This window comes from Oryx dammah, unplaced genomic scaffold (genome assembly GCF_014754425.2).
Source record: "Oryx dammah isolate SB20612 unplaced genomic scaffold, SCBI_Odam_1.1 HiC_scaffold_10, whole genome shotgun sequence".
NCBI lineage: Eukaryota > Metazoa > Chordata > Mammalia > Artiodactyla > Bovidae > Oryx > Oryx dammah.
In genome coordinates this window covers 9,678,403-9,691,463 of record NW_024070194.1, presented here as the reverse complement: position 1 = coordinate 9,691,463, position 13,061 = coordinate 9,678,403, and the positions used below count along the sequence as shown (strand labels likewise).

Genomic DNA, 13,061 nt, shown 5'->3' with positions numbered 1-13,061 from the left:
TCTAGGGAAGATTTCAGACAATGCAGCAGAGTAGTCTTCAGTCAGATAAAAGACCTCAAAAGAAATGATGGGTGTGCCTCACAGATCCTGTGAATCAAGCAAGAGGAATCCTAGAAAACTCAAGGGTGTTGACTGTCAGCCAAATCAGCAGAAGCCTAAGAGAGAAAGGCTTATCTCAGAGCAATCATAGGCATTCAGTTCAGTTCAGTCACTCAGTCATGTCTGACTCTTTGTGACCCCATGAATTGCAGCATGCCAGGCCTCCCTGTCCATCACCAACTCCCGGAGTTCACTCAAACTAGCGTCTATCGAGTCAGTGATGCCATCCAGCCACCTCATCCTCTGTTGTCCCCTTCTCCTCCTGCCCCCAATCCCTCCCAGCATCAGAGTCTTTCCCAATGAGTCAACTCTTTGCATGAGGTGGCCAAAGTACTGGAGTTTCAGCTTCAGCATCATTCCTTCCAAAGAACACCCAGGACCAATCTCCTTCAGAATGGACTGGTTGGATCTCCTTGCAGTCCAAGGAACTCTCAAGAGTCTTCTCCAACACCACAGTTCAAAAGCATCAATTCTTCGGTGCTCGGCTTTCTTCACAATCCAACTCTTACATCCATACATGACCACAGGAAAAACCATAGCCTTGACTAGACGGACCTTTGTTGGCAAAGTAATGTCTCTGCTTTTGAATATGCTATCTAGGTTGGTCATAACTTTCCTTCCAAGGAGTAAGCGTCTTTTAATTTCATGGCTGCAGTCACCATCTGCAGTGATTTTGGAGCCCCAAGAAATAAAGTCTGACACTGTTTCCACTGTTTCCCCATCTATTTCCCATGAAGTGATGGGACCAGATGCCATGATCTTCGTTTTCTGAATGTTGAGCTTTCAGCCAACTTCTTCACTCTCCTCTTTCACTTTCATCAAGAGGTTCTTTAATTCCTCTTCACTTTCTGCCATAAGGGTGATGTCATCTGCATATCTGAGGTTATTGATATTTCTCCCAACAATAGCTTTAGTCTAATAGCGTGGACCTGAATAAGACTCCGAGTGACCCACAAGATCTTAAAAAGATTCTATATCCAGAAGTATTCCCACTTGGACTCACAGGGTTAAAGAGAACATAAAATAAGGGTTTCTGGTTCTGAACAAGATGGAGTAGATGCATTCCTCTCTACCCCACCCCTCCCATTGAGTTGTGTGCATGCTGTCGTGAAACCGCATGGACTGTAGCCCGCCAGGCTCCTGTGTCCTTGGATTCTCCAGGCAAGCATCCAGGAGTGGCTTGCCATTTCCTACTCCAGGGGATCTTCTTGACCCAGGGATGGAACCCAGGTCTCCTGCATTGGCAGATGGATTCTTTACCACTGAGCCACTAGGGAAGCCCCACCTCTCTTACTAAATGCAGTTTAAAATGCCGGGCAGGCTATATGTGAGACAGCAAAAGAGACACAGATGTGAAAAACAGTCTTTTGGACTCTGTGGGAGAAGGCGAGGGCGGGATGATTTGAAAAAATAGCATTGAAACATGTATATTATCATATCTGAAACAGATCGCCAGTCCAGCTTCGATGCATGAGACAGGGTGATCAGGGCTGGTGCACTGGGATGACCCTGAGGGATGGGATGGGAAGGGAGGTGGGAGGGGGGTTCAGGATGTGGGACACATGTACACCCATGGCTGATTCATGTAAACGTATGGCAAAAACCACTACAATATTGTAAAGTAATTAGCCTCCAATTAAAATAAATTAATTAAAAAAAAATGCTGGGCAGGGCCTTCCCTGATGGTCCAGTGCATAAGACTTCGCCCTCGCAGTGCAGGAGGCCCAGGGTCGAGGCTTCTCTTCACAGCTTTTTCAAAGCATTTTGAGCTTTTGGTACACTTCCCAAGTCTAGGTCAGTCCACTGCCACTTCCATACTTCAGAGTGCTGTTACAGCTTCACCCGACCCAATACTCAAATCCCTATACGTGCTAATTTATCAGTTTAAAAAATAAGTATTTATCATCTCAAAGGTTCTGGCATCAGGAATCCAGGACTGCTCCAGCCGGGTGGTTCTGCCTCAGTCACTGCTGAAGCTGCAGCCAAGCTACTGGCCAAGGTTCCAGTCATCTCAAAGGCTCTACTGGGGCCAGTAAGTCAGTTTCCATGATCATTCATGGGGTTGCTGGCTGGCCTCTGTTCTTCACTGGCTGTTGGCTAGACCTTCAGTTTCTTGCCATGTGGGCCTCTCTATAGGGCTGTTGAAAACATAATAGTTGGCTTCCCCCAGAGTGAGTGATCCAAACAACAGAGAGAATGCACACCCATGATGGAAGTTGTGGTCTTTTACATTTTTTTATGGACATGATGTGCCATCTGCCATGTTTTATTGGTCACATAAATAACTTTGATAGAGTGCAGAAGAAAGCTATGCAAAAGTACAAATAAACAGAAGGCAAGGACCAGTGGGAGCTTTTTTGGTGGCTGGTTGCAACATTTCAATTTTATTCAATCAAGATATTTTTCTAATTTCCTTTTGGACTTTATCTTTGACTTGTGGGTTATTTGGAAGTCTTGTGTTTTATTTCAGGTATTGGGGTGTTGCCCACATCTCTTTCTGTTGTTATTTATATTTTCATTCTTTAATAGTCACAAAATATGTTTTTTATGATTTAAATTCTTTTAAATTTGTTGAGGTTTGTTTTATGGCCCAGAAGATGATGTATCTTGGTGAATGTTTTTGCGCAGCTGAAAAGAATGTTTACTTTGCTGGTAAAGTGCTATAAAAATGTCAATCAGAACAGCTAGTTAATAGTGTTCCGGATTTCTGTATTCTTACTTTTTCTTTCTGTCTACTTGTTTCATTGATTTCTGAGAGAGAAGCTTTGAATCCTCTAACTGTATTATGGATTTGTCTTTTTTATTTTAGGTCTATTTTTAGCTCATGTTTTTGAAGCTCTGTTGCTAGATGTACACATACATATTTATGATTGCTAAGTCTTCTTGCTGAAATGAACAACCTTTTATCATTAGGTAATGTTCCTCTTCGTCCCTGGTAACAATCCTTCTTTTGAAGTCTACTTTTAAATATTGTTATTTATTTATTTATTATTTTTGGCTGTGCTGGGTTTTAGTTGCTGCAAGCGGGCTTTCTCTAGTTGCAGTGTGCAGGCCTCTCACTGCAGTGGTTTCTCTTGCTTCGGAGCACAGGCTCTAGGCGCGCGGGCTTCTGTAGTTGCAACACGTGGCTCAGTAGTTGTGGCACATGGACTAAGGTGCTCTGCAGCACGTGGGATCTTCCCAGATCAGGGATCGACACTTTTAGTGTCCCCTGCATTAGCAGGTGGATTCCTACCCACTGCACCACCAGCGAAGTCCTATCCACTGATATTTAATATTTTTTGGATTCTGTGCATTTCTTGGCTCTGTGGTCCTTTCATTATTTTTGGAAAATTATTGACCATTATTTCTACTAATAGTGTGTGTGTGTGTTTATCTCTATCTCAGATTCAAATTATGCAGATGTTAGCTTTGGATCTTCTAGGCTTTTAAAAATATTTATTCGCCTGCACCGGTCTTACCTGTGGCACTCAGGGTCTTTGATTTTCATTGTGGCATGCGGGATCTTTAGTTGCAGCAAGTAGGATCTAGTTCCCAGACCAGGGACTGAATCCAGGCCGCCTACATTGGGAGTGCAGAGTCTTAGCCATTGGACCACCTGGGAGGTCCCTGTTTGGGATTTCCTTGTTTTGTTTCACTTTTTTCTGTTTCCATTTGGGTAGTCTCTCTTGACCTATCGTAAAGTTTACTGATTCTTTCCTCAGCTGTGTTGAGTTTACTGATAAGGCCGCCAAGGCATTCTTCGTCTCTGTTACATGTTTTAAAAATTTCTAGACTTTTCCATATGACTCCTTTTTATAGTCCTCTTCTCTCTGCTAACAGTCCCTTTCTGTTTTTTGTAGGCTGTCCATATTTTTCAACACAGTCCTTCACATACTGTTATAGTTGTTTTAAATGTTCTGGCAGATAATTCCAGAGAGTAATCTAAGTCTGGAGACTGGTTCTGTTGATTGCTTTGTCTCTTGACAAATAGGGTTTTTTTTTTTTTTTTTTTTTTTGGTTGTTGTTATGTTCCTTTTTATGTGTGTGTTGTAACTTTTAAAATTTCTGGCCGTAATGTGTAGAACAGTAGAGACTGAGCTCAGTATTATTTTTGCTTGGAAATCTTTATATCTCTTCTTCTTAGGCTGTTAGTGTAGAGAATTGAGTCAATCTTGTCAGGAGTTGAACAAAATGTGGTTTTGGTTTGTTTTGTTTCTGTGATTACTTTTAGTGTCTGTAACTCCCACGGATTCTATCCTCTCATATCCTCTCATAGCCACACCGGGCCTTTAGCAATAAAACTTGTGGCTGAACTCTTCTTACCTGTTTGCATGGAGACATTGCCTTTCTCCAACTTCATAGGTGTGCCATTGCCTATATCCTACTTCTTGGAGGTGACTGCCATTCTTTGGAATTCAGGTTAATCAGTTGCTTGGCAACCTCAGCTCACTGATGGGGTCAACAAAACTAACAATTGTACAAATTACCTAACAATTAAAAAAATTGTTTTTAGTGTGGTAGGATGCTCTTCCCAGCTTTCAGCATCCTAAATGGAAGCCAGAAGTCTAAGCCATCTACTCTCTCACTGCTCCTTTCAACTCCTGCTGTCCACCCTTAGGTCTGCTGCCTGGGCCTTCCTCTCAACTGACACTCTTTCAGCTTCAGTTCAGTTCAGTCGCTCAGTCGTGTCCGACTCTCTGTGACCCCATGAACTGCAGCACGCCAGGCCTCCCTGTCCATCACCAACTCCCGGAGTTTACTCAAACTCATGTCCGTTGAGCCAGTGATGCCGTCCAACCATCTCATCCTCTGTCGTCCCCTTCTCCTCCCACCTTCAATCTTTCCCAGCATCAAGGTCTTTTCAAATGAGTCAGTTCTTCACATCAGGTGGCCAAAGTATTGGAGTATCAGCTTCAGCATCAGTCCTTCCAATGAACACCTAGGCCTGATCTCCTTTAGGATGGACTGGTTGGATCTCCTCGCAGTCCAAGGGTCTTCTCCAATACCACAGTTCAAAAGCATCAATTCTTAAGTGCTCAGCTTTCTTTATAGTCCAACTCTCACATCCATACATGACTACTGGAAAAACCATAGCTTTGACTAGTCAGACCTGACGGACCTTTGTTGGCAAAGACCCTTCCAGCTTAGCTCCTGAATTATTTCTAACCTGGATGTCCCCACCCCCCTTTTATGTGGCAAATACCTGACAAAGAGAAATGACAGAGAGGTTCCTGATCTGTTACCATGCTGGGGACAGCTCAAAATAATTCATGCATTCCTGTTCCCAAGGATAGGCCTGAAAAGGGGGAGCTGAGCTCTTAGCCACTGTACTTTGGATTTGGCCTCTTTCCTCTGAGCTCTAAACTGGGACCAAGTATCTACTCCATCCATTAATGAGGAATAAGAATGAAACTGACCAAAATATTTCTTGGAAGACGAAAACTGCAATAGGATAAAAGGGGAACAGACTGGAAGTTGTGGTTTTGCTTCCCTGGTGGCTCAGAGGTTAAAGCGTCTGCCTCTAATGCGGGAGACCTGGGTTCGATCCCTGGGTCAGGAAGCTCCTCTGGAGAAGGAAATGGCAACCCACTCCAGTATTCTCGCCTGGAGAATCCCATGGATGGAGGAGCCTGGTGGTCTACAGTCCACGGGGTCGCAAAGAGTCAGACACGACTGAGTGACTTAACTTTCAACTAACTTTCATGGAGCCCTGTGCTGTGCTGTGCTCAGTCATGTCCGACTCGTTGTGACCCCTTGGACTGTAGCCCACCAGGCTCCTCTGTCCATGGGATTTCCCAGGCGAGGATACTGGAGCAGGTGACCATTTCCTGTTCCATGGGATCTTCCCCCAGGGATTTAGAACTCATGTCTCTTGGTCTCCTTCACTGCAAACGGATTCTTTACTGCTGAGCCACCCTGGCTTTAAATTCCTGCTCCGTCACTTACTTGGACAAGTCCCTTCACCTTTCTATGTCTCAGTTTCTGTACCGTAAAATGGATGTGAAAACAGCATTTACCTCACAGGAATATTTCGAGGAATAAAAGAGTTAATACATGCAAAGCACTTAGAACAGTGACAGGCACATAATAAGCTCTATAGAAGATTACAGCGTACTTCCTATAATTTTAGAAATTTGTGGAAGAAAGCAGTTGCCTCTGTTTCTCAGGAGCAATTACAATCTAAACAGCTAATGTTTACTGAGCATCTCCAGAATGCCTGAGCCCTGCACTTAGCATTTTTTATGAATTATCTCACAGGAGGTAGGGATTAATTATTCCTACCTAATAGACAAAGAAAGCAAGGATCAGAGAAATTGTTTACACAGCTGGCTAGACACCAGCAGGCCTGTGCTCCTAACTACTGCACTTGTTGGTGGCCACAAACTAGTTTCCTTGCTTGTAAAATAATGGGAAAGTTGCTTGCTGTACTTATTTCTCAGGATGGTTTGGATATCTCAGTACAATAGGAGAGGCAGAACTTTAGGTATTTGTACAGAGTGCTGGTTCCCTGACAGAGAAGCCTGAATGGGTCACACAACTCTTCACAACCCCCACCACCCCCATCGCCCGGCTCCTGCCTCCTATATGCCCTTCCCCCTCTTCTCTGCCTGTTGAACTCGTTTAAGACTCAGCTCAGATACCAGCACTTGCATTTCGTTCTAACAAAGGAGGGATTTAAGCTTAGATATCAGCACGGGATTTCATTCTAACAAACGGTGGCACAGCAGACCTGTGTGTTTCTTAAACATTTTTTTATTTTAAATTGAAGGATAATTGCTTTACAATATTGTGTTGGTTTCCGTCAAACACTTTAACATGAATCAGCCATAGGTATACATATGTCCCCTCCCGCTTGACTCCCCCCTCCCTCTTCCCTCCCCATTCCACCCCTCTCAGACCTGCGTGTTGAAATGACCATGTGGGTCATTGGTTAGCGCTCTGGACTCTTCAGTGATGACTGACTGCTGTGGGGCACGGAGCATAGCAGGGCCAGAGTACCAGAAAACCAGAGAGAATGGAGCCGAGCGACGGTCGGTGGTGGAAACGGAGACGAACGGTGGATTGCAAAGATTATTTGGGAGAATCGACAGTTAATGGAGATGTATTTTAATGTGGGCAGCGAAGGACAGGGAGAAGGCAGGGATGACTCCTAGTTTCTGGTTTGCTCGTGGATATTTGTTGAATGAAGGATCGAGTAACCCCACGGCAGAAGCATCTCTGACCGACGCCCCCCGGCCCTGAACCGGCAGGTTTCTGGATCTACATGCGGGCGCCGGGTGGAAGGGAGGAGGAGAATGAGAATGAACACAGAGCTTCGGTCCAGGAGGAGCTTCTGGCCCTGGTCTGAGCCAGGAGGCACCGCGAGAGGGGCAAGCCTTTCCCCTCTGGGCCCACGGTTTCCGCCTCACTCCTCCACCAGCGCCGGCCGGGACGCGCAGCGCCCCTCTCGGCACTCTGGAGGACTTGGCTCCCCGCCGGCGTCTGGGGGCGCGGCGCAGCGGCCCACCCCTCCACCCCCGACCCGCCCTGTCCCGGCGCCCACCCCGCCCAGTGCTCTGGAAAGCTGGGCGGCGGCTCTGATCGTCCCGGAGCCAGGAACCGTGGGCTGCAGGGGTGAGTCCCAGGGGCAGGGAGCCCCCGCCGCTGTGCACCTGCCTTGAAGCGCGGCCGCGGTTCCCCAGACCCTCTTCCCGCGCGAGCGCCTTCTCGAGGGGTGCGCGCCTCAAAGTGCGGAGCGTGGCCGAGGGTGCCGGGGAGTCAGTCCGGGTGCCGGCGCGCTGAGGTTGCGTCGGGGACTCCTGGGGGATTCGGAGAGCAGGGAGTGTGGGGGGCCGTGTCCCCGCGGGCCGGCGGGGCGCAGCAAGTGTCCGGGATCGCGCGAAGCCGGGCGGAGCACCCAGGGGGCCCGGCGGGTGGTGGGGCGGCGGGACGCGTGCCGGGAACTTTTTGCCCGCCCTGGAACTACGAGCGCCCGCGCCAGCGGGGGTTCCCGGCGGCCGCCCGGCGCCCGGCGAGGAGCGCGTGTGCCCGCCGCCGCCCTTCCCCCACTTCCGCCCGCCGCAGCTTCCTCGTTCCCTGCTCCCGGGGCCCGTCCGTCCCGGGGGAGACCCGGCGGCGCAGCCCCACCCCGGCCGGCGCGGCCCGCTCCCACGCCCCCGCCGCCGCTGCCGCCGCGCCGCAGCGGACAGCCTGAGTCAGCGGGGGCGCCGGGCGCGGCAGGTAGGGGCTCCGCGGGGCGGGCTCAGGTGCCGCGAGAGGCCGGGGGGCCGGGTGGGGGGCGAGGCGAGCGCGAGTGCAGCCCCCGGGGCCCCTCCGTCTTCCCCGCTTGCTCCAGGGTCGCGGCGTGTCCCCTTTTAGGGAATTCTTTCGCTCGCACTGACTCCACTGCGGGTGGGGCAGGACCGAGAGGGCGCTCTCTGCACCACGGGCCGGGCCCTTGGCTGCCTCCGACCCCCCACCCCCCACCCCCGCCAAACCTTTTCAGCTCCCTCCACCCCTTTTCCCTGCACCTTCAGTTACGTAAACAACCCCCTTCCCTTCTCCGGCGCTTAGCTCCGCTGCGCCCCGGGCGGGCAGCCCTCGTCAGTCTCCAGAGATTGAGGGGGCGAGGGGGAAACAGAGGGGGCGTCCCGGAGCCCGTGGTCTCCTCCAGCTCCCCAACCGTCTTGCTCGCCCTTCGCCGCCCCCCACCCCCACCCCCACCCCCGCCGGAGCAGACAGCCCCAGGGGCCCTGGGTATTTTTAGCGTTGTGACCTGGGCGGCAGCACTAAGAGCCTTTCCCAGGAATCAGCGTCAGCGTCTCCCTCCTCCGCTGCCAGCTCTGGCCACATGGTCTCCCCACACTTCCTTGGCCCTGCCTGGCCCCTCTGGGGGTTTGGATCGCTCGTGGCCCACCCTCAGCGCCCGGTGGACTGGCCAGGGTCTCGGATATGCAGAGTCCAGATGAGGCGGGGAAGGCAATCTGCGGAGGATGACGATCTGGTCCTCCAGCTAGATACTGCCTTGCCTCCGGTGATGGGCTCAGGAAGGGATGCGGAGCGAATCGGAGTGAAAGGGGTTCTGGAAAGCTCTCAGCACAGGGGGCCAGAGGGCCTGGGCTGAATCGCACCCTTCCAGTTGCTACTCGCTGACTAGTGGGGAGATCGACCAGTGAGATGTGTCAGAGGAGAGGAGCTCAAATAAAGAGCTGTGGGAGGCAGAGAAGAGATGATGTCCTCTAAATAGCTCGGGGACCGCAGCCTTCCGTTTTTACAGAACACCCTCAGGAGCTGTGCCTTGTGTTTAGAGGCAGGTAGGAGGACGATGCCATTTTCAGATGCGGAGACTGAGGCTAGAAAGATGTCTTCCTTAGGGACAGAGCCAAGTCTAGAAGTCCAGTCTGTGACTTAAGAGCACGGTTTGGAGGGGATGCCGGGGATAGTGTGTGTGTGTGTGTATAGAGAGAGAGTAGGAGCGGGGTGCTTTAGCTTTTGTCTGGGTTTTAAAGGATGGTGGGGGGACCGGAGTTGCAGCACTGGAGGAAGGGAGCTTCATCTCTGAGATATCTATTCTGTCCTCTTCCCCTGCCTTTGGAGGAGAGGCTGGGTCCATTAAGTGGAAAAAATGCCTCCCTCATTTGAGCTGAGCCAGCCCCTCCAGCCCCTCTCGGAAGGGCATGATCCTGAGACGTGGCCATTGGCTGTGTTCCCTGAATACAGAGGAGCCTCTCTTGCTGTGCCTGGAACTAACATCCCCTTTGTGGAGCTAGGGTCAGCCCTGCCTCTGCGTGAGACTTGAACTTTGTGGTAGTGGACTTTGTTTCAGGGAAGGGAAAGAAGGAGTCAAGTCCAGGAGTGTCCAGGCTGCAGCCAGAGGCCCCACTGCTGGGATCCGGGCTGCAGGGGGGCTCCCCAAGCCCAGCCCCCCAACCGAGTCCCCTCTCTGATTCACAGCTCTCCTTGCTCTTCCAGGAGCTGACATGGACCCAAATCCTCGGGCAGCCTTGGAGCGCCAGCAGCTCCGGCTTCGGGAGCGGCAGAAATTCTTCGAGGACATTTTACAGCCTGAGACGGAGTTTGTCTTCCCCCTGTCCCACCTGCATCTTGAGTCGCACAGACGTGAGTCCTGAGTCCTCGGAAGAGGGACTGGGGTAGGGCAGGGAGGAAGTCCCATGGTCCTGCACCTTGGTCCCTCCCCGATGGTTTTCTTGGCCCTTTAAACATCTATCTCCCGACCTGACAGATGTCTCTGACCATCTGATCAGTGCTGGCCTGGCTCCTCCCGACTTGCCCCCTTCTTGATATGCAGCCCCCATAGGTAGTATCTCATCCATGGAGGTGAATGTGGACACACTTGAGCAAGTGGAGCTTATCGACCTGGGGGATCAAGATGGAGCGGACGTGTTCTTGCCTTGCGAAGACCCTCCACCAACCCCCCAGACGTCTGGTATGCCCCTCTGCTTTGGGCCCGTGGGCACTGGTCGGTCAGAGCTGGATGTCAAAGCTGGACTGGGGAAGTCTGCACGGAGGGGCTGGGCGTGGGCTTTTCCACCCATGAAGCACTTGCTTGTCCTGATTTTAGGGAAGTTGACCTTGGGGGAAGCTGGGTTACAGAGTCCTAATCCAAATCTCTCAGAAGAGAGATTTAGTCTTCATCAATTTTTCATTTGTGAAATCAATATAATTAGTTAACATAATAAATAATGTAAAAATATGATTTTTAGATTAGACAACTGAAGCAGTTTTAGTCATCTTAATATTTATTTAGCACTTTATTAGGTTTCTAATACTATGCTAAATTATATTACATGTATTATCTCAATCCTTACTATGTCCTATTAGAGCAGGAGGGGTTATTCCCATCTTATAAAGAAAGACGTTAGAGAGACTTCCCTGGTGATCCAGTGGTTAAGATTCTGTGTGTTTCACTGCAGGGGGAATGGGTTCAAACCCTGGTTGGGGAACTAAGATCTTGCATGTCATACTATATATGTATTTAGTAGTCACAGAGCCAGAAAGTGGAAAAGCTGGATTCAAACCGTAGCTGTCTTGACTCCAGAGCCCACATGCTTAACCTATAAGATATTAATAGATACTATCTTACTTAAAAGTGCTGCTATTATTGATGGCATATTATGTGCCAGACATTTTATAAACATTCTCAGATTTCGTCTTGAGAACCCCTCTGGAATGTCGGTGCCCCCTTTTTACAGAGGAGGAGCAGAGTCCTTTAGAGGGGAAGTGACTTGCCCAAAGCTTCTCAGTAGCAAGGAAGTGAAGTGACGTAGCTAGAACTTGAACTTGCAACTTGATTGATTTGACTTTAGAGCTTAGTGAAGTCACGGAAACTGGGAGCCAGGAGACTGGCGGGGTGACTGGCCAAGTTCCTGGGCATCAGTGTGTCCCAGCCACATCCTCTCCGAGAGTCCTCTGAACCCCTGTTTGTGGCCATGACCGGCTCTTCTCTCTGGGCAGGGGTGGACGACCATCCCGAGGAGCCGAGCCTGCCAGTGCCCACGCCAGACAGGACGACGTCTCGTACTTCCTCCTCGTCCTCCGACTCCTCCACCAACCTGCACAGCGCTGATGCCAGTGACGGTGGAGCAGACACGCCCCTGGCACAGTCTGACGAAGAGGAGGATGGAGGCCACGACAGCGTGGCAGACCCTGGAGCCTGCAGCTAGCAGTGGGCCCCCACCTACAGACTGTGTGAGCTGCCTCGTCTCCACTGGAGACCCCAGGCCCGGCCAGAGCCCTTTGGAGAAGACCAGACTCTTTAGTGCAATAGGCACCAGGGGGAGGAAAGGAGGGTGGTCTGGTGTGCCTTCCTGGGAATTAACCCGCTCCTGCTTTACTGCTAACCTTCCCCTGCTGCATCCTTCCGCTGTCTGTTAGAATATTTGGAATTAGCTGGGCATTTGGAATATGGTTTTGAATAAGATGGGCGCCCTGCCTTCAGGAGGGAGAAAAAAAATCAAGACAATACCATGGTTTTGGCTTACTGCTGAAGTAGGGCCCACGAGTGAGGAGATGGAAGATGGGCTAGGACGAGACGCCACTGCTTTTCTTAGTGCTTTTCCCTCCTCCAGACTTCCTGAATCTCCTAAACCAGTGTTTCTAGGCAGCCGTGAACTCCTTAACCCTCCCAGGGAGATGGTCCTGCAGCCATCCTGCTTCCTTCCGTCCTTTCTGGAACAGGGCACGGCGTGAATAATAAACAGATAACAACATACCAACCATTCCCATTCATCTTTCACATCGGACAGAAACCAAACCCAATATATTTCTTTAGCTCTCTGGTGGTGGTGTAGTCGCTAAGTCTTGTCTGACTGTTTGTGACCCCATGGACTGTAGCCCACCAGGCTCCCCTGTCCATGGGACTTTCCAGGCCAGAATACAGGAGTGGGTTGCCATTCCCTTCTCCAGCGGACCTTCCCAACCCAGGGATTGAACCGGGTCCCCTGCACTGGCAGGCAGATTCTTTACCAACTGAGCCGCCAGGAAAGCCCATATTCCCATCATTCACTTGCTCTGTTTATTCTAGAAGGAGTTGTTTGGAATTAGCTGGACATTAGGAATACAGTTTTGAACACGACAGGCTTCCTGCCTTTGGGCAGGAGAAAAATCAAGAAAATACCACAGTTGTAAGCGTAATGAGTAGCATGACGAGGAGCTCTTCTGTTACCAGAAAAGAGGGACATCTTAATCTAGCTCATGTGGTCACTGGAGAGCTGGTTTTCAGGCTGGGATCCAAAGGATAAGAAGGAGTTAGCTGGTAGGGGTGTGTGTGGTGCGGGGGGCGCTGTACTCCAGGCAGAAAGAGCAGCTTGGAAGAACTTTAAATGGAGAGAAATAGTCTTGAGGAACAGAAAACCATTCAGCATAGCTGAATTGTTGAATTTGAGCAGGAGATTAGGGAGGATTAAGATCGACAAAGGTCAGATGAGGAAATACTTTAAAGCCTGTATCAAGCTTCAGTTTAATTGCTAGCAAAATATCAG

The 13,061-nt window shown here is 50.1% G+C and overlaps 2 protein-coding genes across 6 annotated transcripts in view; both read left to right on the top strand.

Annotated features, from left to right (window-relative positions):
• The window catches only part of SYS1 (SYS1 golgi trafficking protein), a 34,547-nt gene extending 22,255 nt beyond the window's left edge, over positions 1-12,292 (top strand). The window contains exons 4-6 of the transcript XR_005722551.1: positions 10,033-10,179; positions 10,370-10,507; positions 11,536-12,292. The gene's annotated coding sequence lies outside the window, so the exon portion shown is untranslated. The remainder of the gene's footprint in view (positions 1-10,032; positions 10,180-10,369; positions 10,508-11,535) is intronic.
• Positions 6,824-12,296, top strand: DBNDD2 (dysbindin domain containing 2). 5 transcript variants are annotated; one of them, XM_040248922.1, is made up of 4 exons: positions 6,824-7,695; positions 10,033-10,179; positions 10,370-10,507; positions 11,536-12,292. In XM_040248922.1, exons 1-4 carry the CDS (start codon positions 7,377-7,379, stop codon positions 11,742-11,744), a joined length of 813 nt encoding a protein of 270 aa, XP_040104856.1. In that variant the 5' UTR covers positions 6,824-7,376; the 3' UTR covers positions 11,745-12,292. The 5 variants fall into 5 exon arrangements, with proteins under 5 accessions (XP_040104856.1, XP_040104857.1, XP_040104858.1 ...); XM_040248923.1 differs by lacking the exon at positions 6,824-7,695 and adding an exon at positions 8,134-8,301 and having other exon boundaries at positions 11,536-12,296; XM_040248924.1 differs by lacking the exon at positions 6,824-7,695 and adding an exon at positions 8,960-9,374.
• The last annotated feature ends 765 nt before the right edge of the window (positions 12,297-13,061 follow it).

Coding starts and splice junctions, on each gene's coding strand:
- DBNDD2 (XM_040248922.1), top strand. CDS start 7,377: ATGAGAATGAACACAGAGCTTCGGTCCAGGAGGAGCTTCTGGCCCTGG. Junction 7,696..10,032: donor AGGAACCGTGGGCTGCAGGG/GTGAGTCCCAGG, acceptor TTGCTCTTCCAG/GAGCTGACATGGACCCAAAT. Junction 10,508..11,535: donor ACCAACCCCCCAGACGTCTG/GTATGCCCCTCT, acceptor CTCTCTGGGCAG/GGGTGGACGACCATCCCGAG.